At 61.3% G+C, this 27,429-nt stretch overlaps 1 protein-coding gene across 1 annotated transcript; it reads right to left on the bottom strand.

Moving 5' to 3' along the window:
* Positions 1–1,464: 1,464 nt before the first annotated feature.
* On the bottom strand, positions 1,465–20,091 carry CD81 (CD81 molecule). The gene is made up of 8 exons (XM_022591071.3): positions 19,844–20,091; positions 8,343–8,457; positions 4,565–4,662; positions 3,704–3,778; positions 3,294–3,398; positions 2,777–2,878; positions 2,141–2,227; positions 1,465–2,049 (listed from the first exon to the last, which is right to left on the bottom strand). Exons 1-8 carry the CDS (start codon positions 19,907–19,909, stop codon positions 1,987–1,989), a joined length of 711 nt encoding a protein of 236 aa, XP_022446779.1. The 5' UTR covers positions 19,910–20,091; the 3' UTR covers positions 1,465–1,986.
* Positions 20,092–27,429: the final 7,338 nt, after the last annotated feature.

Genomic DNA, 27,429 nt, shown 5'->3' with positions numbered 1-27,429 from the left:
AACTACGACTCCCAGAATGCTCGAGGGCTAACGGCCAGCGCCGCGTTCCCGGGGCCGCAGCGCCGCTTGCCGGAAGCCGCGAGGACCGGAAGTGCATCGACGCGTGCGGCGCTGTTCCCGGGCACTTCCGGTCCTGGCCTAGAGCGGCCGGCCACGCCCTCGTGGGTCCCGGGAGCTGGGCAGCGGGGCGTGCCTCAGGTTGCGCGCTCGTGCCAACCTCCCGACTGCCCGGGCCCGCCGTGCGGCAGCTCTCCTGGGAGAGGCGCCCCTACCTATTCCTGCCGATGGTCGATGGCCTGCCTGGTTATTTCTGCCCGGAAGCTCAGGGCAGATCCCAGTCTCCCCTGGACGGGCCGCACGTACCTCGGCCCGGGGCCCAGGCGGCCGGCGCCCTTTCCCTGCTGACGCCTCGCCTGCTGGACGGCCAGAGCGCGCTCCCTCGCCCCGGGTTGCAGCCCTGGAATCCAGGGTTCAGGCCATGCTGCGGCCTAGCCCAGGGACCCAGAGAGGAAACAGGGCCCGTTCTGATCATCCCTAAGGCCACCCCCATGCAGGGCCTCACCGGGAACGCGGAGTCCAGGCCACCGCAGGCAGCTAGTTCACACCGCAGCTAGCAGGGGTGACACCCAGGCCTCGGCCAGGATGTTCCCAGGGCTTCGCAGCACAGGGAGAAGTAAAAAGGAGCTGGTTCCTTGGGCCATCCAGTTTTCCCAACCCACCAGCACCCCCTTGGACTGTGGAAGGGCAGGCCCGCTGAGGCCCTGTGACCCCCAATGCAGGGCTGGGGTTAGTTTCCAAAATCAGCCCCCCAAGGAGGCCCCAGGGAGCCCTTGACGTATGAATCCCAGCCAGGGACTTGTCTCAAGAGGTCAAGTTAATGTACGTGCAGGGGGGTACCTGCATGCAGCTAATGGTGACATCACCCAGCATTCCCGCTGGGGGCAGCAGCCTACCCAAGAGGTGACTGGGCCTCAGTCCACGGTGGTGGGCCAGGTAGGCTCCCCCAGGTAGTGGCTGAGGCCTTGCCCTCCAGCCTCTGCAAGATATGGGCACCCAGCCCCATGACGGGACGTCTGCAAGCAACTAGAAGGTCAGAGAAGAGCCCCTCAGACCCTTGGGAGGGAGCAGTGTGTCCATCCTCCTGAGCTGGACCTCAGGAGGGCGGGGAGTCTTGCAGGGGCCCCACATCCGGTACCACATTCTTGGGCCGCCTGCCTGCCCCGCACAGACCCTGCTGGGCAGTGGTGCACAAGGAATGGGGGTGGAGGCTGCTCCAAAGGCCCAACAAAGGGGCACTCCCTCCGCGGAGTCCTTCTGGGCGCCCCACAGACACCCACCAACAGGGTCGGCAGCACAGCCTGGGCCCAGCGAGGTCCAAAGAGCTGAGCACCGCCTGCGCCAGGCTCCTCGGGCTGCCCCTGGGTCTCAGACACCATGGGCACAGGAAGGGGCCGGACATCGTGGTAGCATGCCTGATTTTTCCTTCTTTATTGAATGACTTTCAAGATGTAATTACAATCGAAGGTGACGCGTTAGAAAGGAGAGGTGCGTTGAAGGCATAAGGCTGCTCGTGGACCCGGCTCTAGAGACAGGTGGCCGGAAAGGAACAAGGATTAAAAAAGGCTGAGCGTGTGCCACCCGTGGGGACGGGTGGGTAGGAGGGTGCAGCTTGGCCGGACGGCCCTTCGTGGCCCCGAGGAGAGGCCCGGCTGAGCAAGCAGAACCCCCGAGCAGCCCCAAAAGCAGAGGGGGCCCCTGCCCTGCAGTCCCCAAGGCCACTCACATGCCACCTACAGGTGACATCACCCCCGAAAGCAACAGGGAACTTCAGGACAAGAACAGAACCTCAAAAGTAAAAAGGCTGATAAGTGTAGCAGTGATACCAGGAGGTTATATACACAGGTGGTGACGGCCCCTTCTCAGAAGTGTCCGGGTCGCTCTGGGGGCCCTGCAGGGGTCCCAGCGGCCCTCCCTGCGGCCTCGGCCTCAGTACACCGAGCTGCTCCGGATGCCACAGCAAAGCACCATGCTCAGGATCATCTCGAAGATCTGCGGAGAAGGGGGTGGGGGCGGGCAGGTGGGTCAGTGCCCGGAGACCCGCGGGGGGACCCTGAGCAGATGCCAGGCCCGCCCCACTCACCATGATCACAGCCACCACGATGGCGGCGATGCCGATGAGGTACAGCTTCCCCGAGAAGAGCTCGTCGATCTTCCCGTGGCAGTCCTCCTGCGGGGGCGGCCAGACAGCGTTCAGAGGTGCCCGTCCTCAGCCCCCGGCGAGGCCGTGGCCCAGGGTCATTGCAGAAGGAGCACAGAGGGGCACAGCCCTGCCCTCCAGGACCCCTCAGCAGAGGCGTGAACAGGGCCTAGTCTCTGCCAGGTTTTACCTCACATCCGTTTTAAACAAACACGGAAATGGCGAGTGTGCCGTGTGCGCCCTCTCGCACTCAAGAGATTGGGAAGCACCGCCGCGACAGGGCTGACCCGGGAGGTCAGGGCACCTCCATGCCAGGTTCAGAGGGCTCCCCCATCGGGAACCTGGGCCAGAGACTCGCCTCCCCATGGGCCGGCCGGCAGCAAAAATTTGGCCTCGGCCCCCAGGCAGAGCAGCCCCAACTCCAGCCACAGCACTGCCCAGTATGGCCGTGTCCTTGCCCTTGCCAGCGGGAGCCCCGAGAGGGCCAGCCACCGCCCAGGACCCACCAGGGGTGGCAGCCAAATGGGGGAGCGGGCAGGCCCCGCCCCACCCTGGGAGGCCCCACCCATCACCACACACCTTTAGCAAGTTACTGATGACGTTGCTGCTTGAGGGACACAGGCTGTTCTTGAACACAGAGGTGGTCACTGTGGTCAGCGCGTTGGAGCCACAGCAGTTAAGCTGCAGAGATGGAGGGCGCCCGCCGTCAGCCCTGGACACGTGGCCCGCAGGCTACAGAGGCCCCAGGAGCTGCGTCGGCCAGGCGTGGGGGCGGGGAGCTGGGCGGGTTCCCTCCAGGGGGAGAACGGAGCCCAGGGGGCCCACTCTGCCCCTCCTCCCACTTAGCTATACTGCGCAGAGACCCCTGCACCCCATCTTCCTTGGCTCATCTAGTTCCCACCGGGGACCCCCAGGTCCCTCAGAATCTCCCCAGGTTCCAATGCCCCTCCCGCTCCTGGCTGAGGTCTCACTGAGAGGACAAAACCCCAGGCCCCTGGACGCCCTCCCCGGCCCCCGCCTCTCTCCTGGTCCGCCGGCCCCTCTGGACACCCTCCGCGGCCCCCGCCTCTCCCCCGGTCCCCCGGCTCCCCTGTACCGTCTCGTGGAAGGTCTTCACCACAGCCTTGGCATTGTTAGCGTCGTCGTCCATTATGGCCTGCTGCAAGGCCTGGTCGTAGAACTGCTTCACATCCTTGGCGATCTGGGGAGGGAGGCGGTCACAGCACAGCAGGACTGCCGCCCCCCCCACCCCGAGACGTGCCCTCACCTGGCTCTCCCGGAAGGTATCACTCCCAGGACAGACCTGCCCGCCACTGAGCCCTAGAGAAGGTGACCCTGCCTTCCGCTCGGTCGCCATGCTGCCTCTTCCAGAAAGCCCTCTGTGGGCTTCCTACCGGGAAGAGCCCTCCCAAAGCACCCTGCAGTCTGACCCCTCCCCCGCAGCCCGAGCCCCTTCCCCCTCCCCACCAGCAGCCCTCCTGCCCCTCCCCACAGACACTGCCTCACCTGGTCCTTGTTGACAAAACCCCAGATGCCGGCAGCCACTTCACAGGCGAAGAGGATCACCAGGCAGGTGAAGAACTGAAAAGGGGAGGGCACGGCGGAGAGGGCAGGTCAGAGCTGGCCAGAGAGGGCCCGGGCCTTCCTGAGGCCCCAGTGACCGGCCAGCATGCGCGGGGTGGCCGGTGGTATCCACCCACCCAGGACCCGACCGGATGAGAGGCCTGGGGCCGAGAAGCAGAGTCTAGGACTCGGCCCGGCAGCGAGATGCCAATGTTCTCATCGCCCCCGAGGGACCAGGCTCCACAGGATGGGGTGGGTGTGGGAGGGGAGGCCATGGTTGGTTCTGGGTGGGTCGGAAAGGGCAGGGAGGCAAAGCCCACGGGAAGGGTGTCGCCGTGGTGTGCCTGGGCTCGCCCACCGGAGACACAGGCACAGCCTCCTGCAGCCCACGTCTCCCAGACGCCAGGCCCTGGGCAGCACAGCCAGGCCTCCGCTTCCCTTCGGTGGGTGACATGCCTAGGGGCACCTGAGGCTGGCTCTGGGACTGGGACTCACTCACTATTATAGCTGGCTTTTTTTAAGGAAGAAAAAGAAAAAGCAACTTTGGAACTCAGTAGAAACTAGACAAAGAACTAGACGTAACGGCAGTCCACCTCGGAGGGATTTGAGACCCGATTGGGGAAACCGGAGAGCTGGCATTCTGGGGGAGGTCCGCAGGGTTAGACTGGCCAGGGGGGCACCAGGCTCCACGTCGGGGACTGAAGGCGTTCTGTCTCCACCGGAGTTCCCGGTTCTGCCCCCGGTTCTGCCCCCGGCCAGCCCCGCAGCCCTCACCCTCAGCCTGGCCCCGGCCCGGGGCCTTACCGTCCCCAGCAAGCACTGGGACTCCTGGATGGCTCCGTAGCAGCCCAGGAACCCAACAAACATCATCACAGCACCCACGGCAATGAGGATGTAGATGCCTGCAGGGGAGAGACGGCTGCCCTCAGTGCCCTGACACCCCAAAGAGGCAGGACAGATGCCCCCGGAAGCCCTCCTCCCCGGCTGCGTACACACACCCCACTGCCCAGGCCTCTGGAGGGGCCACGAGGCGCCGACGCCCACCCTGCTGGGAAGACAGCAGATGCCTGGAGGCTTGGAGAGGAGCTGCAAGGGCTTGGCAGCCCGGCGGGGCCGTGTGGGCCCCTCTCCAGGCCTCAGTTTCCTCCTCTGTGACGTGGGTGGAGACCGGCGTTGCCGAGGCCAGGACCGAACGGCCCATGGTTAGTGTTCAGAGAACTCAGTGCGATGCCACAACCCAGACCCTCTCTGGTTCCCGCAGTCTCCGGGATTTGGGGGCACCGTGGAGGACCACCCCCATCTTGGCGCAGAGGACCCAGCTACTGGCCCGTGGGGTGGGGTGGAGGTGAGCCCAGGGGTCTGGCGAGTCCACTTCACTTGTGCCCTCTCAGACGGGGGCTCGAGTCCGGCTGCTCTGCTCAGAGGAGGGGGCTTTACCCGGCTTCTGAGGCCCTGACCCCGGGGGCTGGAGCCTGCTGGACGCAGAGGCCTGGCGGCTGGGATAGCTCAAGGATGGCACACGGGGTCAGTCTGCCCCCCTGGCCTGCCCAGCACCCACTGCTGGTCATGCGGCCCTTCTCTGCATCCACAGTTCACCCAGGCGGGGCCCGTGCCCCTTGAAACGCGGACCACGTCTCTCCAAGGACCTCCCACAACCCTAGTCCTACCAGCAGACCTGGGCCCACCCCCCAGTCGCCATGGTTACACGGCGGGCAGGCAGCCCAAGCCCCCTCCACAGTGCTAGGACAATGGGTCCCAGGGCTCCGGTGCCAAGGGCCTGTCGCCCCTGCCTGGCCAGGCTTTGGAGAAGGAGCCTGGGGGCCAGGACCCACTGCTGGGCTCAGAAAACGCCCGGGGCCTCCCCTCTGGACAGACGGAGCCTCCCGCCAGGCCTGCCCTCGGGGGCTCCTCCCTCGGGCACAGCACCCTTGAGCCAGGTGCTCTCTGCTCAGGTCCTGAGACCCCCATCCCCACATCACTGCCTGAGGTTCAGCGAGATGGCACAGGGCGCCAGGGAGGGGCACCTTGGCGTTCCGGGCTCTGGAGGGCCCTGCGAGAGGCTGGGAGACCCAGAGGCGGTACCTGACCCACCCACCACCCCCAGGCCCAGCCCCAAGCCCCCCCACGGTGCCGGGTTTCCACCTAGAGCCCTCCGCCTGGTTCTGGCCAGTGAGGTCCGGGACCCCCCTGGGCCCTGCAGCATTGCCTGGGGTGCTAAGCCAGCCCAGCTCACCCTCCCCCGCTGCCTGGCACTGGACAGACAGCTCTTGTCAGGGCCCACGTCTGCTCCCCCAGCTCCCTGGCAGGCCCAGTCTGCATCAGAGCCAGCAAGAGGCTCCGAAAGGCCGGCCCTGGGTGGGCAGGAACTCTGTGGCCAGAGGGGCTCTGAGAGGCCCCCGCCCATGGGGACACAGCAGAAGGTCCAGGGGCTGGCACCCAGCCTGCCGGGTGGTCCCGCAGCTAACACTGCTTCCCCAGCAGCCGGCACTGCTTCCCCAAGGGCAGGATTCTCCAGAGCCAGGAGGAGCCAGGGTCAGGCCCCAGGTGACGTGCGGCCCCCAGTGAGTGGACCGGGGGGACACCTGCTCCAACGCCAGCCTTGCCCTCGACGAGCCTCTCCCGTGGGACCCCTTCCCCGCCAGAGCCTGAGCACAGCCCCGCCGCCTCCATTCTCCCGCCAAGGTCCCCCCAGACGTCTGCGCACCGGCGGCCTGGACTGTGTCCCTAACCCAAGCCTGCAGCCCGTCGCCGCTCTTGCCCCATCCTGGCCTGAAGCAGGGGAGCTTTCAGCTCCTCTCCTGCCTCCTGGGCCAGACGCTGGGCTGACAGCAGGAGCTGCCCCAGCCACGAGGCTGGCGGCCCCGGACCCAGCAATTTGGGAGGGACCCCTTCCCAGACTGCTCGCCCTGGGGCCGGTTCAACTCTGCCGCCAGCAGAGCCCACGCCCACTGCACCCAAGGTCCCAGAGAGGGGGACGGAGAGATGGCAGCCGCCCTTCCCACATTGGGACAAAAGGCCCGGCCACAGGTTGGCTCAGACCCCTGCGGGGGCTCTGAGAGGGAAAGGAGAGGCCTGGGAGGAGCACCGCAGGAGAGAAACACCCCTCGAGGGCCCAGAGGACACTCCCGCGTCCTCAGACGTGTGGGCCCCGCTGACTGCCTTGCTTCTGAGGGGGCCTGGTGCGTGTGCGGGGGCCCCGGGTCACGGACCCCTTGTGCCCTCTCGGGAGGCAGACTCACCCTCTGCTCCTGAGACTCGAACCTGTGAGGGGCCCCACAGCATGGGGGGAGCCCAGGAACCTGCGGAAGAGGGCTCGGGACCCTCCCCGGGACGGCTGACCCCGGGAGCCCTGCCGCCAGAACCCCAGGCTCTGGTCTCCGCCCCCCATCCATGACCCCCGGAACCCAGCCCTCCCAGCTATGGCCCAGGGGGCCACGGGCAGGGAGGGGGCAGGCACCCCTCACGGCCCCGGGGCGGGAGGTGAGTGTGAGGGCCACTCCCACCGAGGGTCAAGCATGTGACCCGGGGTGGCTGCTGGCCCCTCAGGGCGCCGTGAGCCCTGAAGGTTCCCTGCCCTGCTGCTCGCCTGTGGGAGCGAGAGGGGCCAGCCCAGGAGCCAGTCCTTTAAAGGACAGAAGCATCTCAACAAACACTCCCACAGCTCCACAAGGGCCAGACCCCACCTTCCCTGCTGGGGGGAGGGGGCCCAGCAGGAGGCGGGGGGCACCCCTTCTCCCCTCCCACCCCTCCGTCACTCCTCCGGCACTCCCATCCCCACCCCGGGGGCCGCTGGCCCAAGCCCCCCCCCCCACAGCCTGATGGATGCCCCGAAGGGGCCACCACGGGCGCCCAGGAGGCAGACTCGCAGCCTAACACAGCGGCTATAGGTGTGGCTGCAGGGCAGAGTCATGCAGGCCCTGAGTCTCCAACCTGGGGGCTCTGGGCTCCAGCCCCACCCTCCCAGGAAGCCTCCCCTGAAACACCCACCATATGACACAGGGGAGCGCAGGGGAAGGGGGCAGGCGCGGCCCAGTCTGAGCGCCACGCCACTCGCCAGGCCACTCCTGGCCCCCCACTGGAAGGGACCTCTGTGCTGCCCAGCAGCGCCCCTGTGCCAGGCCTCCCGAACACCCCTCTGCCCCCGCCCTACCCAGCTGCCGCTCTCCTGCTCCGTCGCCCCCCCTAAGGTGGTCGGGTGGGGTCCCAAAAAGCCACACACACACACCCCGCCCCCAGTTCCAGCTCTCCCTGGGAGCACCCCCCGCCCAGGCAGGCACTGCACCAACTCCAGAGGGGACCCTCAAGGCCCCCAGGCTGACATAACCCCACCTGCTCTCTGGCTCCGTCTCACCCTCTGGCCAGAAGAGCCCTTCCTGGCTGGCCTCCTCCCTGCCCCAGCAAGAAGCCAGCCCCGCTGAGCTGGCTCAGCCCCTGCTTCCTCCTGGAAGCCCTCCTTGGAAGCCCTCCGTGACAGCCTGCCTGAGGCCTTACTGAGCTTATGATCACACACCCCAGTGGCCCGTTCCTGCCGGCCCCCAGCCCAGAGCTAGCCGGGGTCCTCAGCCCGTCCTCTGCCACTTACCTACGTAGAAGGTGTTGGGTGCAGGCCTGTCTCCGAGCTCCAGGTAGAGGAGGTTGGTGGTCTGAGGGTCATGGCGAAGCCACAGGGCCACGCCTAGGATCACACCTCCAGCCAGCTGCAGAAAGAGCAGGGCATGGTGTCACTCGTGGCCCGGAGCCCAGCAGTGGTGAGCGTGAATCCACCACACTGCACACACGCACAGAGGAGGGTGCCGAACCCTCCTGTCCGCTGGGTCTGCGTGAAGGGCTTCCCTCCAGGCAGGACGCACTAGCCCCTGGGGTCTGGGCTGCTGCTGGCTCCAAATGTCTGATTTGCTGCCTTGGTTGTCATGATGCCCCGGGGGACCTGGGCATGGGGGACCATGTGGCTGGTCCCCAACCCTCCCGCCAGCACCACTGGAGTGAGACTCCCAGACAGGTTACCAGATAAGATGCAGGACACCTGGTTAATATGCATTCAGACAGACAACAAGTACTTCTTTGAGGAGGGGGTGGGCACTCGATGCCACGGGGGCCCTGGTGTGGATGGCAGAGGCTGCTGGGGCCGGTGGCAGCCGGGAAGCCACAGGGCCGGGGCTTTGTGGGGTAACTCCCTGCCATCACGGAGACGGCAAACCGCCGGGAGAGCAAGGGAGCTCGCGGTGCTCGCCAGAGAGACCGCAAGGCGGAGGCTGCGCTGAGTGGCGGGCAGGAGAGGGGGCTCTGCTCAGAGCCTGGCACGGGGGGCGCGGGCTTCCGGCTGACTCATGCCCCTGCGAGCACGGTGGCTCAGGGCTAGGTGGGGTCTGTCCTTGAGGGTGAGCCCAGACCGGGCCCAGCAGGCCCACGCCTGAGCATCTGACCCACCCAGGCAAGCTGGCCCCCGCACCCCAGCCTCCTCCCTGGGCTGCTCCCCGAGGCAGTAACTGTCCCCGGAGCTACAAGCACCAGCTCCTACACAGACCGTCAGCTACGTGTCCAATGAGGAAGAGAAACCGAAAAGCGGACCCCAAGAAGACCACCTGGCTGGCCCAGTGCCTGTCCCCAAGGCCCTGGCCAGGGAGCGCGGCCCTGAGACAGGCTCAGTAGAGCGTGTGAGACTCGAAGCCCCAGCACCAGGGGCTGCCCCACAGAAAGCCCCAAGCATCTCCAGGGATCTCCAGGGATCTCCAGGCAGGTGACGCTAGGGCGCTGATGGGGGATGGGGAGGCCAGGAGCCCCGCGGCCCCAGCCCAGGCCCTCCTACGCTGGGCTCCGTGGACGGTGAGGCTGGTGGGGACCACTGGGGACCGCTGGCGCCCGGCAGCAGCCGGGCTGACCCCGAAGGTGGTGCTGTCGACACCGCCCCCCCGAGGGCGGGACGGCACCCTCTCTGACCCCCTCTTCCAAACGTTCAACTAGGGACTCCACTCCCCACACCCAGGGCAACACACTTGCTCTCCCCCTTCCCAGAGCACATGCAGTGGGACCGACAGGGTCCCTCCGGGGCCCCCCTGCACACCACTGGAAGGGCAGTGCCGAACTCCCCGCGTCCCGTGGCTGCTCCTGGTGTCTGTCACACCCATAAGCGGGTGGGAGGGCCTGGGGACGGGGCAGGGGGAGGGGGAGGGTGGGGATGGGGGGGAGGGCGGGGACGGGGCAGGGGGAGGGGGAGGGCGGGGACGGGGCAGGTAGGCTCCGGAGGGAGTCCTGCTCCTCTGGGCAGGCGGGCAGCGGTGGTGAGGCTGAGGGTTGCCGTGGTAACTCTGGCTAGAAACCGCCACTTATTCTGTTTTGAAACTGTGGTCCAGAGACTGCTTTGTGAGACGTTCCAGGACAGAGGGGGTGGGGCAGGGGGAGCCCTGTCCTGGGCCTCCTTTGCAGTCACAGAGGCCTGGCCCCAAGCCCTGACTCAGCCTCAGTATCGCCGTCGGTAAGGAGAGCTGAGCGTGGAGTGGCACCTCCCGCCCCCCTGGCTGGGCTGGGACCACTCCCATCTTCCCCATGCAGCCCCTCACCCCAGAAGCCAAGGGGACAAGCCCATCTAGGGCACTTGGTCCTAACAAATGCTGTGAGGGTAATGCTTATCCCAGCACCCAGATGCTAACCGTGGGGTGGCAGGCAAAGTCCCCATCTCTCCTGTCTCGGGAAGGGCTTTCCACTGCAGACCCCAGGATGTGCGGGGGGGCAGGGGCAGAGGGGGGACAGCAGCCTCCAGACTCCCCTGTGGCTCCAGCCCACCTCCTGAAGGGTGAACAGGGAAGGCAGTCCCGCCTCCAAGCAGGGGAGAGCCTGGCGCTTAAGTGTACCCTCCTCAGCTGGTCCTCAGTCATTCCAGGCCCCGCACAGACCCACTGGGGTGGGCCTGGATGAAGGCAATGGTGGCAGTGGCCACCCCCAGTTTCGGGGGCTGGGATGGGCATTCACCTAAGGTCACCTACAGAGGAAGGGGAAAGGCAGCACTGCGAATCCCCCCCCGAATCCCCCCACCCAGGCCATGAGAAAAGGCAGAGGGTGGGGTGGACCCGTGCCTCTGCAGGGAGGGGTTGCCCAGGGCAGGGCAGGGGTCCCAGAAGCGGCAGAGGTCTGAAAGAAGCCTGCTCTTCAAAAGATAACCCACGGACTGGGGCTTGCAAATGGCTAACAAAGGACCCATATCCAAAATTTATAAAGGACTTGCAATACTCTAATGACAAGAAAACAAACAACCGATTTTTAAAAAACGGGCAAAAGAAAAAAAAATTGGACACTTCGCCAAAGAAGAAATGTGCACAGCAAATAAACGCATGGAAAGACGCACAGAGTCATTGGTCGCAGGGAGATGCAAATTAAACCACAGTGAGACACCCCCAAGTACCTATGGGATGGGCTGAAGTGAGAAGACCCCCAGGCGAGGGTGGGGAGCAGCGGGGACACAGGAGACAGAGCTTGGGCCCTCGGCACAAGGACCCCACCTCCCCTCCACCCGCCACGTGCCCAGCCTCTGCACCCCCAGTACTGCCCCAGGGGGTGGAAGCTCATGCCCACACAAACGTGCTAGCAGCTTTCCTGGTAACATCCCCAAACCGGGGACAACCCGGTGCCCTTCAAGCAGTGAGTGGGTGGATGCCCACCAGCAGGGGAAGGGAAGAAACTCCTGGAACTCCTGACACAACCACCAGAGTGAATCTCCAGATACCCCCGCCGATCTAGACCAAGAGGAAAAACCACCACCTTCCGATTCCGTTCACATAAAAAGTACAGGAAATGCCGATCACGGGCACAGATGACAGGCCGGCGGGTGGCCTGGGATGGGGAGGAGGGATCCCAAGGCCCCGGGGACACCTCTGCGGGTGATGGATACATTCACTCTCCTGGTGGACCACCCTACCAAGTTGTACATTTTAAACGTGCAGTTGACGCTATGTCAAAGAAAGCTGTTTAAAAAACCCCACACACCCAAATCCCCGTCCACTGAACTTCTAAGCAGCAAAGCCTTTAGGGGTAAATGTTTCTTCTGGTCCCAAAGGATCCAGCCTGCTGTCTTCATGCCAACCGTCCGCCAAGGTGAGGACACCCAGGCTTCTAGCAGCCAACAGCAAGCACCTGGAAACGCTGAAGTCTTGTCCACAAGACTGAGGTTTTAGGGTCAAAAAAGGGACCGGATAAACGAAGGAACACTTATGCCTGCTATAAAACAGAGTCCAGACTTAATGGAAAGCACTTAGTCCTCGCATTGGGTGGGAATCAGAATGTGGCAGCCAAGGGCCCCCAGAGCCTCTGGCTACTGGGTCATCTCAGGACCATCTCGGCACCTTTGTGCCTCCAATATCCTTGTGTGTATGATGAGGAACTAAAAGTACACAAGCTGAAAAGATGTGACACATATATACAATGGAATATTACTCAGCCATAAAAAGGAACGAAATTGGGTCATTTGCAGAGACGTGGATGGATCTAGAGACTGTCATACAGAGTGAAGTAAGTCGGAAAGAAAAAACAAATATCGTATAATAACACATATATGTGGAACCTAGAAAAATGGTACAGATGAAAGGGTTTGCAAGGCAGAAATAGAAACACAGACGTAGAGAACAAACGTATGGACACCAAGGGGGGAAAGCGGCAGGGGGTGGGGGATGGTGGGATGAATTTGGAGATTGGGATTGACATGTATACACTGATGTGTCTCAAACAGATAACTAATAAGAACCTGCTGTATAAAAAATAAAATTCAAAAAATAAAAGTACACAAGCTGACGGACGCAGGGCACTCAGGTGATGCCACCGTCCACGGCGTTCGACAGCGCGGGCGGTTACTGTGACCACCCTCGGCAGTTTTCAGGCAGGCTGCTCAGTGGCAGAGTCTGACACATCTCCACTCACCCCCTCCCCCTCTCCTGCTAGCTGGCCTGGCGGAAGTGCCGCTGCCACCTGCTCCTGCGTCCTGAGATGCTCCTGCGTCCTGAGATGCTCCTGCTTGGGTGGGGCTGGCGAGCGGCTCAGGAAGGAGCCCCTAACCTGTTGGGATTACTGAAGGGTTCCACACCAGGGGACGGCACGGACTGTCTGTAATCCTATGAAAGATGCAGTTTCTGTTTCTTTCTTCCTCCTTTCTGAGAATAATAAATAATAGCGTCAACTAAAAGGGGGGGGACGGGGGCTGCCAAGTACACTGGGTTCCTGCCCGGCCTGTCTGCATTTCCAAGAAGCAGCTGAAAGGGCGTAGGAGTGGGTGCTACCCGGGCAGGCCTGGGGCAACCTTCCCCCCGCCCCCCCCACCCCGGCTCCTGCCAGGCCCTGGGTGGGAGCTGAGCTGGGATCTGTCTTCCATCCCTCCCCACCCACACGTGCTGGCCCAGTGGTCACCCCAAGTCCTGCCCACGTATTCCAGGAGTGACAGGGACACCCACGCATCAACGTGCTCCCTTACTTAGCAGCTCTGACGCTCTCAGAGACAGACGATAGAAGGGGCAGCTCCCTCGTGACCCAGGAAGGGCCTTGGCTCTGAGCCGCTCTGCTCCCTAACCCGCCACCGCAAGGGGTGCACACTCTTGCTGGGAAGATGTGCCATGAAGTGCCCATGCAGCTCGGCAACCAGGAGGTCCTGGGGGCCTGGAGACCCTCCCCAGGAGGGCAGTGAAGGCCACAGGCAGGAAACGCCCTTGCAGACACCGGGATAAGTCAGAGGAAAGAGGTGCAGCAAAGACCCTTGGAGGATGGGATGTGGAGGGTCAGTGGGGGCAGAGGGCACCACCCTTGGGCTGGGCGGGGACCTGGGTCCCTGGAGGCTGACCCTCCATCTCCACCCACCATGAGAACAGGGTGACGCGGGGCCCGACTCAGCCTTCCCGGGGGGTGGGCAGCGACCCTACGGCCCTGTTGTGCCCTCCGGGAACACAGCCACCCAGCTCAAGGCAGGAAGGAAGTACAGAGAGAGAAGCAGGGACCCTCGCCTCAGCCAGGAAGCGGAAACTACCCTCCAGGCCCCTCGACGTCAGGAAGCCGCCTGGACTGGCCTCTAAGAATAGCCACGGGGGTGGAAGAGGACACTGGCCCTCCTGGGCCCCGCCAGCTGCGGGATGCAGGAGCCCCTTGTTGCCAGGAGGGGAGTGCAGGCCCCCGAGGACACCCTGCCACCTCTCTGGGCACAGCGGAGTGCGCCTGGGGAACCCGCAGGGCCCGCCTGCTTCCTGGGCCCGTCCCCTAGATTACCTACCACCCACTGCAGGCGGGGAGGCCGGGAAGCGGCCTGCTCCCCGGCCCTACACTCACCCCACTGGCTGAAAGGGCCCCTCCTGTGGGATGTCCCTGTGTCCCCTCAGCCCCTGCAGCGAGGGGCGTGTGGACACAGACGTCCCAGCCACCTGCCGGCAAAGGGTGCTGCAGCGGGGCTGCAGCGGGGCGCACACATCAGACAAGGAGGATCTGGGTAGGCTGGGGAAACACTGGGCGGAAGACAGGAGGTGGGTGGGCCCAGGCAGGGGCCAGAGGTGAGTGGAGGGGCCCCGGGGCAGGCTGGGTTCTCTGGCTGCCACGTGCTCCCCGCACAACCCCAGGCACAGCCCCCCACCCTTAGGGATGCCCTGTCCCCTGCCTGGAGCCGTGCAGGCCGCAAACCACAGTGGTTGAAGGACCAGCCCTGGTTTCCAGTCTGCCTCCACCACTTCCTCGTGTGGGCACTCGGGACCTCGGTCTCCTTATCGCTCCAGTGGGCCAGCTGGAGGCAAAGGGCATGGCTCCAGCCCAGTGCCCGCCTGGCACAGGGGAGCGGGACTTCGTGTGCGTCCGAGCCGTTATCTCGGGGACAGAGGGGAAGGCTGTCCGTCCAGCAGGCGGGTGGCCGAGCCCCTGGGATGGGGAGCAGAGAGGGCCTGGTCCGTGTGAGAGGGAGACTCCCCGTGAGCTCCGGGGGCGAGCAGGACTCCACAGGGTGCTTCCCAAACTCGCCGAGCACCCCCGAGACCAATGCCATCAAGCTCTGGGGCTCAGGCCTCCCAGCACCTGGGACTGGAGACCAGGAAGGCGGGCGGCCCGAGGCCCTCCCTTCTGTTCCCCTGCAGCCCCGGGGTCACAGCCTGACCTCCACATCCCCGCCAGGAGCTGGCTGCTGGCTACCAAACTCAACGCCCAGCTGCAGGTGACGTGACAGGTAAGGCGGGTTACAGGGCGCCATTAGACATTCCCCGAGGGAGAGTTATGACCCAGGCCGGCCTGCGCGTGGGAGTTGATACAGAAGGCTCCCGTGTGACCGCTCGGGATGCCAGGGGGCCGCCCACCCCCCCACTCCACATGGTCCCAGCTTCCCGTCCTTCACCTTCTCCACAATCATCCTGTTACCCCAGTAACTGGGGGCAGGGGGAGCACTAACCTTCCAAAGTTAGAAGGGGCATGGCTTCAAAGAAGGGGGCAAGGGGGCTGCCCGCTCCCCAGGCCTCTGTGGCGTTCGGACCCCCATGACCGGGCTCTCGGCCACCCTGCCCTCAGCACCCTCCCCCACCACGCACCGAGCCCCAGCACTAAGGTGCCTCCCTGCCCGCTGAGCCCCGCAGCCCTCGAGCCCAGGGAGGGCGGCTACGCACCAACAGGCACCCCTGCGACCATGCGCTGCTGGCCGGCCAGCAAAGGGAGACCTACTGCCAGCTGATCGGCCACCCCTGGGGCCAGGACCCCTGCCGCCTGTGGGGATTCCCCCAGCACCTGGGGGCCCACCTAGAGCCCCAGGTGGCTTACGTGAAGCAGCACTTAGGCTGGTACAAAGTGTGGGGGCAGGGGAGGGGCACCGAAGTCCAGACGCGGGTCACACCACACCTGCCGGACACCTGGAAAGGGCCGATTCGAAGTGAGCTTGGTGCTCCACGCAGCGTGAGGAGTCCCGGCACAGGGCCATGCTGCCTCCAAGGCGAAACCCCCAGCCCTGGCTGCGGGCCCGGCCTGCGTCTCGGGGGGCGGGCAGAGCCAGGGTCCCTGCATTTCTCCCCCACCCCTAACTGGGGCCCTCTCCAAAACGCTGCACAAGTGCAAAGGTGACGTCTGCCCCTCCCACGGGTGTCCGGACTCTACACCTTATTGATTTTCATGGCTCTTCCCTGTCATGGGATTTCAGGTGCTGAAATGAAGGCGGGGGGTGGGGGGGTAGATTATATGCAAGGGGGGGTGCTTTGGGGGGCCCATCTCCGTGTCTGGACTTGGAAGCAGTATGAGTTAGGGATTGGGGGTGAACTCAATTTCTGGAGGCACACTGAGCTGGGGGTGGGGGTGGGGGAGGGAACCCCACAGGGTGGGCACCGCATGGGCACTGGAGCAGAGCCGGCCAGGGTCCCAGGCTCCCCGCCTCTGGCTCCAGCTCTGCACCCCGTAATGCTCAGACACTCTCCCTGGGGCCAGCCCATCCTGGGCACAGACCACAGATTTCCTCTTCTCAGCAGGCCCTGGCCCAACGGCCGTTTCCCCAGAGCGTGGCAGCCAGATGCCCGGGGGCATCAGGGGAGCTCACCTGCCCTCCCACTGAAACCAGGAACAGGAAATCCCTGCCCCCAGCCAGAGCCCGCCTGGGTCACATCCCCTCTCCAAGAAGGAAGGCGACAGAACCCCTAAGTGGTAGGCAGCCATGTGCTGTCCGGAAGCAAGAATTTAAAGCCAGTTAGCAGGGCTTCCCATCAGCCCCACTCCCAGCCAGGTCTGGCCGAACGGCCCCTGCTACCTCTGGAAGGAAGCCTTGACTGCATCCGGCTGGAGGAGCCGCCAGTCCCGGGGGGGCCACTGCTGCTGCCCCTGCAGAGGAGAGGCTGTGATCACACCCATTTCACAGATGAGGCGAGCAGGGCTCACACGGGGCGTGCGCCCGCCCCAGGTCGCCCCAGGTCGCCCACTCGAGTAGGGTGAGCAGGGAAGCAGGGGCAGGCGCCTCTGCTCATCCTGAACTGCTCCAGCAGCAGGGCCGAGCCCCAGTCACCTCGCCAGGAAGCTCCCGGGCCCACCTCACCCGCGGGAATTCCATGCCCTTGGGGGAGCATCTGCACAGTCTCCCCAGCTCGGGCCGGGCCGCTGCTCTTCCTGCCATGTCCCCACCTCACACCTCCGGGCCCGCCTGGCCAGGGGCCCCCAAAGCAGGCTGGGGTCAGGCGTGCTGAGTGCACATAGCCTGGGCCCCGGGGTCTGGCGCCGAGAGGTGGGACAGCAAGTGTGTGTGCTGGTGTGTGTGGGCGTGCATGGTGACCGGCTCCTTCTCAGACAGCATGCCAGCCTGCCTCTGACGCTGCCGCCCACGGGGGAAGGCTTTACTCTCTGAAATGAAACTTTAAAAAGTGCCCAGATGCAGGGATTGGCTCCTGCCCAGATCCTGGTGGCGCAGTGGTTGAGAATCCGCCCGCCAATGCAGGGGACACGGGTTCGAGCCCTGGTCCGGGAAGATCCCACGTGCTACGGAGCAACTAAGCCCGTGCGCCACAACTACTGAGCCTGCGCTCTAGAGCCCGTGAGCCACAACTACTGAGCCCGCGAGCCACAACGACTGAAGCCCGCAAGCCTAGAGCCCGTGCTCCACGACAAGAGAAGCCACTGCAATGAGAAGCCCGCGCACCGCAACCAGAGAAAGCCCGCGCACGGCAATGAAGACCCAACACAGCCAAAAAAAAAAAAAAAGCCCAGATCCAAATCCAGACCCCCGTCCTCAACCTCCTGACCCAGCTCCCACCCCCAGCGCCCCCTTACTGCACTGTGGCCAGGTGCACGGTGAGTGGGTGGGGCTGGGCACCAGGAGCCCTCCCTCACCCACTGGACCCTGCGGGGGCCTCCCAGGCATTACTGACTACACTAGCCAAGGAATGCGGTCTTCCCTACCAGCCACCATGCCCAACACCCATTTCCTGAACTAATCTGACAACAACCCCAGGGGAAGGACCCCCCGCTTCAGCAGGGAGGAAGCCCAGGACCAGAGCAGCAGGGTGGAGACTCCACCGAGGTCCAAACCCCTGGCACCATGCTCTTGGCCAAGCGATGCTGGGGGAGGGGATGCACAGAGAGGCCCCCCCCGCCCCCCCCACCCCCCGCCTGGCTCAGCATGGCATCCCACCACAGGGGGCAGCCCAGCGTGGGTGGGTGGGGCCTTGCTGCCACTGGAAGCAAATGCTCCTCTGGCCTGCTGGGCATGCCCAGGGAGGGAGGGAAGGGGAGAGGCCTCAAAAACAATTCCTTAAGCCCAAACACGAAGTGGCCCAGGGTGGGGGTGGGGATGTGTCAGGCCTCCACCCTTGCTGCCTGGGAAATTACCAGAGGTACCCAGGTTGAGCTGGGGGTGGGGTGGGGGAGCCTGCCCTGGAGACCTCTCATGCTGTGCAGGTGGGAGGGACTCACCTCGCACCTACACTCAGTCCAAAGGCAAGAATCCACTCCTGCTAAGTCCCCTTCCTCCGCCCCCCTCCCCCTCCCACCAGGGCTCTCCCAGGCTCTGCGGGTACAGACAGGCTCAGGGGCTGGCAGCGGGGTGTCCCGGTGACACCCCTCCAAGACCACCCCTTCAGCAAAGGCTGCCCGGCCCACCCTGGCCCATCCTGACGGCCTAGCCACTCCCACCCCCAGGGCAGAGGCTGCTGGCTACAGGACCCCCACCCGCGCCCCTGCAGGGAGGATGTGACACCTCCACTCCGTGTCCAGTCCCTGCACTCCCCACCCCAAATACCTCAGTGCCCCGAGGTCCACCCTGGGACCCTTGGCCGTCCAGATGGCAAACAGATGTCCCCAGGCCCACACACTTTTCCAGGAGCCATTTTAAAAGTTCACCCTCCCAGTGTCAACTTAAGAAAGCACCCATCCGACGTTGTCCTGGTCCTCCGTGACAAGGGGTGAGCAGCCCGGGGTGGCGGAGAAGCAAGAAGGGGCCAGGAGGGGGCCCGAGTCACTCTGCCCAGGGGACTGCAGGGGACGCAGGACACAGCTGTGAGAGGGGCTCCCGACAACCATTCCTGGTCCCTCTGGGCCAGAAGGAGATCTCCACCCCCTAATTCCAACACTGACAGGAAATGGAAACAAAAGCCACAGCTTCATCAGTCACAGGCCAGCAGTGGAGGCTGACGAGGAAACACAACTCAGGCCAGCAGCCCGCAGACCCCAGGAGACCCTCCCGCACCCTGAGACGTCCAACCCGCGGGCTCCTCTTTCCAAAGCGGCCTCACAAGCCCAGACCTGGACATCCACCCAGCCCCGGCCCCCCTGGGGCTCGGAAACCCCAGGTCTCCAGGCTCCCTGCCTGTGCCAACTCAGAACACCCACCCAGCCCCTTGCCCCTCACAGCCTCCACGGCGCCCCAGGGGGAGGACGGGCTGGAAGGTCAGGCTGGGTGAGGAGGGGAGGAAGATGGGGCTCCACAAGCTGGGGGCACCAGAGGGGAGGCACCTCAGCACACGGGCCACCCGGGGCCCAGGGCGCTTCCTCTCTGCGCTTCGCCCCGGCCCGGACCCCCATACGACCCTCAGGGTGGCGACAGCAGGCAGGAGGGTGAACTGGACTGGGCCCGGGATGGGGTGGACGGTCCCCAAGACTCTGGCAGAGTGTGCGCACCCCGCCCCCCCGCCCCCGCCACCGCACTGGGCCGCCCATCTAGGGGCGGTGGCCCCGATGAGCTCATGGGGGCGGGGCGTCTGGAGCCCCGCCCTCGAGCCCCTCAGTCTCCGCGAAGCAGGGTGGTCCCAGAAACAGCGGCCAGGAGGGCTGAAGCAGTGGCCGGATACTGGGTTCGGAGCGCGCACCCACCGCACCACCACCATCACCAACGGGGAACAGACCCCAGGTCACCAAACGGCCCGGCCCGGCCGCGGGGCTCTGGGGTCCCGACGCGCAGAGGCCCGAAACCCGTCTTGGAGCCCCCCGCCCCACCCTCGAGGTGCACGGCGGCCCCAGACGAGCCCCACCGCTGCGACCCACCGGCCTAGGACCCCCCACCACGCGCTCTGCGCACACAGGTGGCCCTGCAACTTGGCGGCCCGGTTGCGCCCCCTTGGCAGGGCCTAGCGGGGCGCGGCCTGCCAGGCTCGGGGAGCGCCCTCCCACCCGCGGCTCCGGGCTCACCCAGAAGACGAAATTGAAGACGAAGAGCAGGTACTTGATGCACTTGGTGCAGCCCTCCACCCCCATGGCGGCGCGGGCGGCGGGCGGCCTGCGGGGCGCGGGCCGGTCCTGGGCGGCGGGCGCGGGGCCTGGGCGCCTGATCGGCAGCCGGTGGCCTGGCGGGCGGCTGGGACGCGCGGACGGGGGGCAAGAAGGGCGCTGGAGGCCGGGCCGAGAAGCGCGCCTGTGTCTTTGCCACCGTTGCGCGCTCGCTTTCTGGCCGGGCGCGCGCCCCGCTCCGTCACTTATAGGGCGCAGAGGCCACGCCCCCGAGGCCCCGCCCCCGACCCTGCCGCCCGAGCGCGGAGAGGCAGCAGCCGCAGCCCCCAGCCCAGCCCCCGGGGGGCGGGACGCACGTCCCTTCCCCCCTCGCTCACACACATCGGGGTGTCAGACCTGGTGCAGTCAGGACCCCGGGGCCTGGGCACAGAGTGCCAGGCGCGGCACGCGTCTCTGGGCTGCAGGCGCGCTCGGATTCCCCTAAGGGGCCGCGCCGGAGGACAGGCCTGCAGGCGGAGAAAACTGCTTCCCCTCCTCCCTCAGGCGCCTGGGACTATGGTAGCAGGCCCCGCGGAGGAGGTGATGCACGGGCGCCAACTCTGCCGAGATAGCAGCGCGCTTGGTTCACAGCGCTCCCGGGATAGGAACCCGGGTGGCGGTTGATGCGGCCCTGGCCTGATGGTCCCGGAAGGCGAGCCTAGGCCGCCAAGCCTTTGTCCCATGGAAGGGGGAGTCCCTGAGGGCTGTTGGAAGAGTCTGTGCTGGAAAGGTCACAGACAGGGTGTCCCCCAGGCCAGTGTTGTGTCCAAGAGGCCCAAGCCGCTTATGGAACCTCCAGGTGTTGTGTATTTCATGCACAGCCTGGTGGCGCCAGTACCGCAGGGGGCCGGCCCCACACTCCTGCTAAGGAGGCAGAGGGCTAAGGAGGCAGAGAGGCGAGTCATCAAGCTTTCTCCCCAGGTGACAGCAAGGTGACGTGCAGCTGGAGAGATGAGAGCTCTGTGTCTGCAGTAACCCTGGCACGAGTGACTACTGACCACTTGCAAGGTGGCCAGTGCCCCCGCTGGGGACTGAAGTTTTCATTTTATGCAGCTGGAGAGATGAGAGCTCTGCGTCTGCAGTAACCCTGGCACGAGTGACTACTGACCACTTGCAAGGTGGCCAGTGCCACCGCTGGGGACTGAAGTTTTCATTTTGTTCACTGTACAGTGGTTTGAATTTCAATAGCAGTGGGCGGCCAGAGCAGTGCGGTCATACTCATCGGGACTCTGGTAGTTTTGTAGTTCCCTTCGTGGCTTATTGTAAAGTTTGTTTTGGCTTCACGCTTGTGTAAGAGCCACAGGCACAAGTGTGGGGTTTGTGGGTGTCGAAGGGACGTTACAACAGAGGTAACAACTTTGGGGGTCTGCCCAGATTCTTTCTGTTGAAGCGGAGGTAGAACAGGTCTTCAGTGTGAAGAATCGCTTGTCTAGGTGCCCTGGGCACCCTGCCCTCCCATCAGCTCCCTGCTACCCACAGTGATAGGGACATTTCCTGCCAAAGATGTGAGCTGTCCCTTCCCTGGGCCCTCTGGGGAAGGGCGTGGGGGGCAGAGAGCCCCCCCCCTCAGGGAGCGGCAAAACCACGCACCTGCGTCCTTGGCCCACCATCCCCCAAAGTGGGTCGCGCCTGGCCAGCTTGTTCTGTTCTCTCTGCTTCAGTCCTGCATTTAGTGGGTGCCAGCCGTGTGCCAGGCCTATTCCAGGCACTCGCTGTGAGGAGCTGGACAGCCAGGACCCCTTCACTTGAGGACCTTCGGCCCTGGTGAGGGTGACAGATGTCACCCCACGATGATCATGTCAGTGCTGCAAAGGGAGGGGAGTTCTGAGGATGTGTGACAGGTGGGGGGTGGCACTCCTCCCCGTGGGTCCTGGAAGGAATCAGCCATGGCGCCAACCCTGAGGGGTGCTGGGGGGAGCTTTCCAGGCAGAGGGGTAGCTTGGAGGAGTGGAAAGGAAGCTGGTGGGGTGGGCGCAGAGGATGTGGGAAGGGCTGGACTTGAGGTCTGAGGTTGGGGCCAGCGGTGAGGTCAGGGGCCAGGTGGGCTGGCTCTTGGGCCTGAAGGTCAGAGTGGAGCTGCACTGGATTCTGGCCCCAGTGGGAGTGACTGGGGGTATTCCACAGGGGAGCCTCAGGCCTTGCCCCTGTGAGGTAGCTCGCGTGGTTATGGGGGCTGGGAATGACCTGCCGTCTGCACACTGGCGGCCCAGGAAGGCCAGTTTGGTGATGTCGTCCAGTCTGAGTCTGGAGGCCTGAGAGCCAGGGGAGCGGATGGTGTAAACCCCAGTCTAAGGGCAGGAGGAGGTGACAGGAGCTGTCCCAGCTCAAGGGGTGGGGCCAGAAAAGGGCACGTTCTCCCTCCCCTGCCTTGTTTTCTGTTCAGACCTTGGGGACCAGATGGTGCCCTCCCACCTGCTCTCCTGCGTCCGCGATTCAATGCTGATCTCACCTGGAAACACCCGCCCCCAGACTCCCCCAGAAGTAATGTCCCGCCTGGGCGCCTGGGGCCGGTCATGTTGACACAACAGTGCATATCACAGGGAGCGGTGACATGATGTGTGTGCCAGTGTGATCGGGGGCAGGGGGCGCCCAGCGGGGATGTCCTGGGGAAGGCTCCCGTTGTTGGCCGGACTGCAGCGCTTTCCATCCCAGCTCCAGGATGCATGGACAAGCTCCCAGAGGGGCTGCGTTAGAGAATGAGGGAGACGAGGCAGAGCTTGCTATGCCTGGGATAGGACACCCCCTCCCTGTGCTTCCCTTGCCCTGCAGCCCTGACTGCCCTAGGAAGGGGAGCTGATGGGGATACAGCTGGCAGCTCGGCAGGACCAGCAGGCTTTGCTGCCCAGCTGGGTTTGGCCGGAGTCTTCCCCTCTCAGTGACTTCGGGCTGGTTCCACCGTGTCCCTGTCTGCAATGGAACATGACCACAGGCCCAGGCACGTGAGCAAGGCCTGGCCCATGGGAGGCAGGAGGCCAGGGCCTCCTTTCAGCTTGTCTGATGGAGAGGCTTCTCTGCCCATAGCTGGTGACTCACTGCTCTCCTGGGGCACATGGTCTGTTGGGGGGGAAGTCGGTGAATCACTGAACCCCGCCTCTTTGCCTTCATTTCCTGTGGAAATAAACAAAGACCACCTAAATGAGACAAACCGGCTGTATCTGCAGAGCCTGCTACATACAAGGGAATCAGCCACCCTCGCTGCATTTGGCAGGGACTCGAAGGCCACCCCCAAGGGAGACAGGTTTATGTTGAAAAAAACAAAAAAAAAAAGGAGGAGTTTAACATCTGAAAAATGTACTACACCATATCAATAGAATAAAGGACAGAAATTATGTGATCATCTCAATGGATGTAGGAAGAGCATCTAACAAAACCCAATATTCGGGCTTCCCTGGTGGCGCAGTGGTTGAGCGTCCTCCTGCCAATGCAGGGGACACGGGTTCGTGCCCCGATCCGGGAAGATCCCACATTCTGCAGAGCGGCTGGGCCCGTGAGCCATGGCCGCTGAGCCTGCGCGTCCGGAGCCTGTGCTCCGCAACGGGAGAGGCACAACAGTGAGAGGCCTGCGTACCGCAAAAACAAACAAACAAATGAAAACAAACCCAATATTCTTTCATGGTGAAAACACTCAGCACACTCAAAATAGAAGGGAATGTCCTCCATCCAATAAGGGGCGTCTACAAATACCCACAGCTGACCTCACACCTAGTGATAAAAGTCTGAGAGCGTCCCACCTAAGGTCAGGAACGAGACAAGGACCCCACATCCTGCCACTATCTTTGTGTTGATTTCTGCTGTACAGCAAAGTGACTCAGTTATACATACATATTCTTTTTCATACTCTTTCCCATTATGGCTCATCACAGGGTATTGAATAGAGTTCCCTGTGCTGTACAGTAGGACCTTGTTGTTTGTCCATTCTATATATAATAGTTTGCATCTGCTAATCCCAAACTCCCAACTTCCCTGGTGGTCCAGTGGGTAAGACTGCATGCTCCCAATGCAGGGGGCCCAGGTTCGATTCCTGGTGGGGGTAACTAGATCCCGCATGCATGCCGCAACTAAGAAGTCTGCATGCTGCAACTGAAGATCCCACATGCCACAACTAAGACCTGGCGCAGCCAAAATAAATAAATAAATAAATAAATAAATAAAATCCCAAACTCCCAATCCATCCCTCCTCCACGCTACCGCCCCCTTGGCAACCATAAGTCTATTCTGTTCTCTGTGTCCTTGAGTCTGTTTCTGTTTCATAGATAAGTTCGTTTGTGTCATATTTTAGATTCCACATATAAGTGCTATCACATGGTATTTGTCTTTCTCTTTCTGACTCACTTCACTCAGTATGATCATCTCTCGGTCCATCCATGTTGCTGCATACTCCTGCCACTTCTATTCAACATTGTCCAGGAGGTTCTGGCCAGAGCATTGAGGCAAGAAGAAGGAGTAAAAAGGCACCCATATTAGAAAGGAAGGCTTGAACTACCTCTATTTGCCGATGACATGATGTTGTGTATGGAAGATCCTAAGAGATCCACACACACAAAATGAAAACTAATAAGTGTGTTCAACAATTGGCAGAATACAAGATCAATATACAAAAATCAATTTTATTTCTATACCTAGCAATGAGCAATCCAAACGTGGAATTATGATGACAATCCCACGTGTAACAGCAGCAAACGAACAAAATACCTAGGAATAAATGGAGCGAAAGACTTGTACACTGAAACCTACAAAACGTTGTCAGAAGGAATTAAAGAACATCTAACTAAGTGAAAAGATAACCGGTGTTCATGGATCGAAGACTTAATATGTTGATGGTGCCAATACTCCCCCAAACTGATCTAAAGCTTCGACGAAATCCCTATCAAAATCCAAGCTGGCTTTTTACAATCTGATCCTAAAATTCATATGGGAATGCAAGGGCCCCAGAATAGCCAAAAGAAACTTGAAAAATAAGAAGAAAGTTGTTGGATTCACACTTCCCCATTCAAACTTACTGCAAAACTACAGAGATCAAGGCAGTGTGGCACTGGCGTTAAGGACAGACGAACAGATCAGTGGAATAGAATTGAGAGTCCAGAAATAAACCCTCACATTCATGGTGGGTTGCCACAAGGACACCGAGACAATTCGATGAGGAAAAGAACAGTCTTTTCAACAACTGGTGCGGGGACAGCTGGATATCCACAGGCGAAAGAATGAAGTTGGGGCCCTACCTCACGCTGTACACAAACGTTAACTCAAAATGGATCATGGACCTCAATGTAAGAGCTGAAACTATAAAACTCTTAGAGAAAGACATAAACCTTCGTGACCTTGTGTTAGACAATGGTTTCTTATATACAACTCCCAGAGCACAAGCGAAATAAGAAAAAAATAAGTAGGGAAATCCCTGGTGGTCCAGTGGTTAGGACTCGGTGCTTTCACTGCAGTGGCCCAAATTCAATCCCTGGTCAGGGAACTAAGATCCCACAAGCCACACAGCTCGGCCAAAAAGAAAAAAAAAAAAAGAAAGAAAGAAAGAAAAAGGAAAAAATAGGTAAATTGGACTTGGTCAAATTTTAAACTTTCGTGTGTCAAAGGATATTGTGTATTGATTGATATGGTTTCAAATCCACTTGAGGATTTAAGTGAAGTCGTTTTAATCCACTTGATTATGGCAAAGACAGAAAAAAGAAGTTGTTTTTAGAAGTAAAGTTGTTTTGGGGAGGAGGGATAAATTAGGAGGTTGGGATGAACATATACACACTACTATATATAAGATAGATAATCAACAAGGATCTACTGTAAAGCACAGGGAACTCTGCTCAATACGCTGTAATAACGTATATGGGAAAAGAATCTGAAAAAGAATAGATATACGTGTACGTATAATCGAATCACTTTGCTGTACGCCTGAAACTAACACAACACTGTGAATGAACTATACTCCAGTATAAAATTAAAATTAAAGACAAAACAAACAAAATAGAAGTAAAGTTGTTTTGATATAAGAATGAACCGTGTCAGGATGTTATGTTATTATCAGAGCTCAGCAGCTCAGGGCTCCCTGGGGGCTTATCAGTAAGAACCGTGTGAAAAAGCAGCTCTGGTGCCGGGCATTAGGGCTGTAAATACCAAGAGTCTGTGAGGACCAGGCGAGACTGCTAATCTAGCTCTCCGAAGCCCTTGGGGCATTAGCTCCCGCCCTGGTAAAGGTGATTCGTTTATGGGCAGTGGTGACAAACGGTGCAGCCTTCTCTCCAAGGAGATCAGCCAGCCGGCTAACACCAGCACCGTGGTTCCCTAGCAACGCGCTCTAGCAACGAGGGACTTTTATTTTTGCGCGGGCAGCGGGACATCCGCTCCCCCGAGAAACCAAAACTTTGTACAAAAGGTACATCTCAACTGAATGTGGACTTTCTTCCTTATACTTCCCCTTGGCTGGAACAAAGGGGTAATTAATCTATCATTTGTTTGGAGTATGTTATTTCTGTATTAGCTTATTAAGAGACATTATCCTGTATGCTTGTGATGTTATTATAACTCCCGCCGTGAACCTGTGTTAAATGAAGTATTGGCAAAGACAGTCTCAGTCTCTGAGCATGATCTGCCGCCCCCTTAAACAAAACAGATATCATCAAGAAAGTGGAGAGACAGCCCATGAAATGGGAGACAATATTTACAAATCAGATATATGATAAGAGACTGGTATCCAGAGCACGTAAAGAGCTCTTCACAGCAACAAAAAGGCGAACAACCCAACTTAAAAATGGACACGGGCTCTGAATCAACATTTTCTTCTTTTTTTTTTTCGGCCGGTGGCTTGCAGGATCTTAGTTCCGCGACCAGGGATCGAACCCACGCGCTCGGCAGTGAAAGCGCAGAGCCCTAACCATTGGACTGCCAGGGAAGTCCCCGAATAAACAGTTTCCAAAGAAGATAGATGTTAGCCAATAAGCACATGGAAAGATCTCAACATCACTAATCGTCAGGGGAAAATGCAATCAAAACCACCGTCAGTAATCACTTGACACACACTAGGATGGCTATCACAAAAAAGACAGAAGATAACAAGTGTTTAGAAGGATGTGGAGAGGCTGGAGCCCTCAAACATTGCTGGTGGGAATGTAAAGTGATGCAATCATTTTGGAGGACAGTCTGGCAGTTCCTCAAAATGCTAAATGGAGTTATCACATCACCCGGCAATGCCTCTTAGGTACATTCCCAAGAGAAACGAAACCGTACGTCCTCTCAAAAATGTGTCCAGCGCTGTTCACCACAGCTAACGGGTGGAAACAACGCGCATGCCCACTGACGGCTGAATAGATACACAAAATATAGAGTAGCCGTACCGTGAAGTACCATTCAACCGTGAAGAGGAAGGAAGCACTGACACAGGCTACAATGTGGGTGACCCTGAAACCATGAGGCTGAGTGAAAGAAACCAGTCACAGAAGGCCACGTGTTATATTTCTGTTTATGGGAAATGTCCGTTTTGGGGAAATGTCCAGAACGGGCCAATG

The sequence above is a fragment of the Delphinapterus leucas genome, chromosome 7 (genome assembly GCF_059928025.1).
Source record: "Delphinapterus leucas isolate spDelLeu-1000000601 "Yukka" chromosome 7, BTC_Dleu_Yukka2, whole genome shotgun sequence".
NCBI lineage: Eukaryota > Metazoa > Chordata > Mammalia > Artiodactyla > Monodontidae > Delphinapterus > Delphinapterus leucas.
Note: the sequence above shows the minus strand (reverse complement) of the source record. Positions and strands in the feature narration are given on the sequence as shown.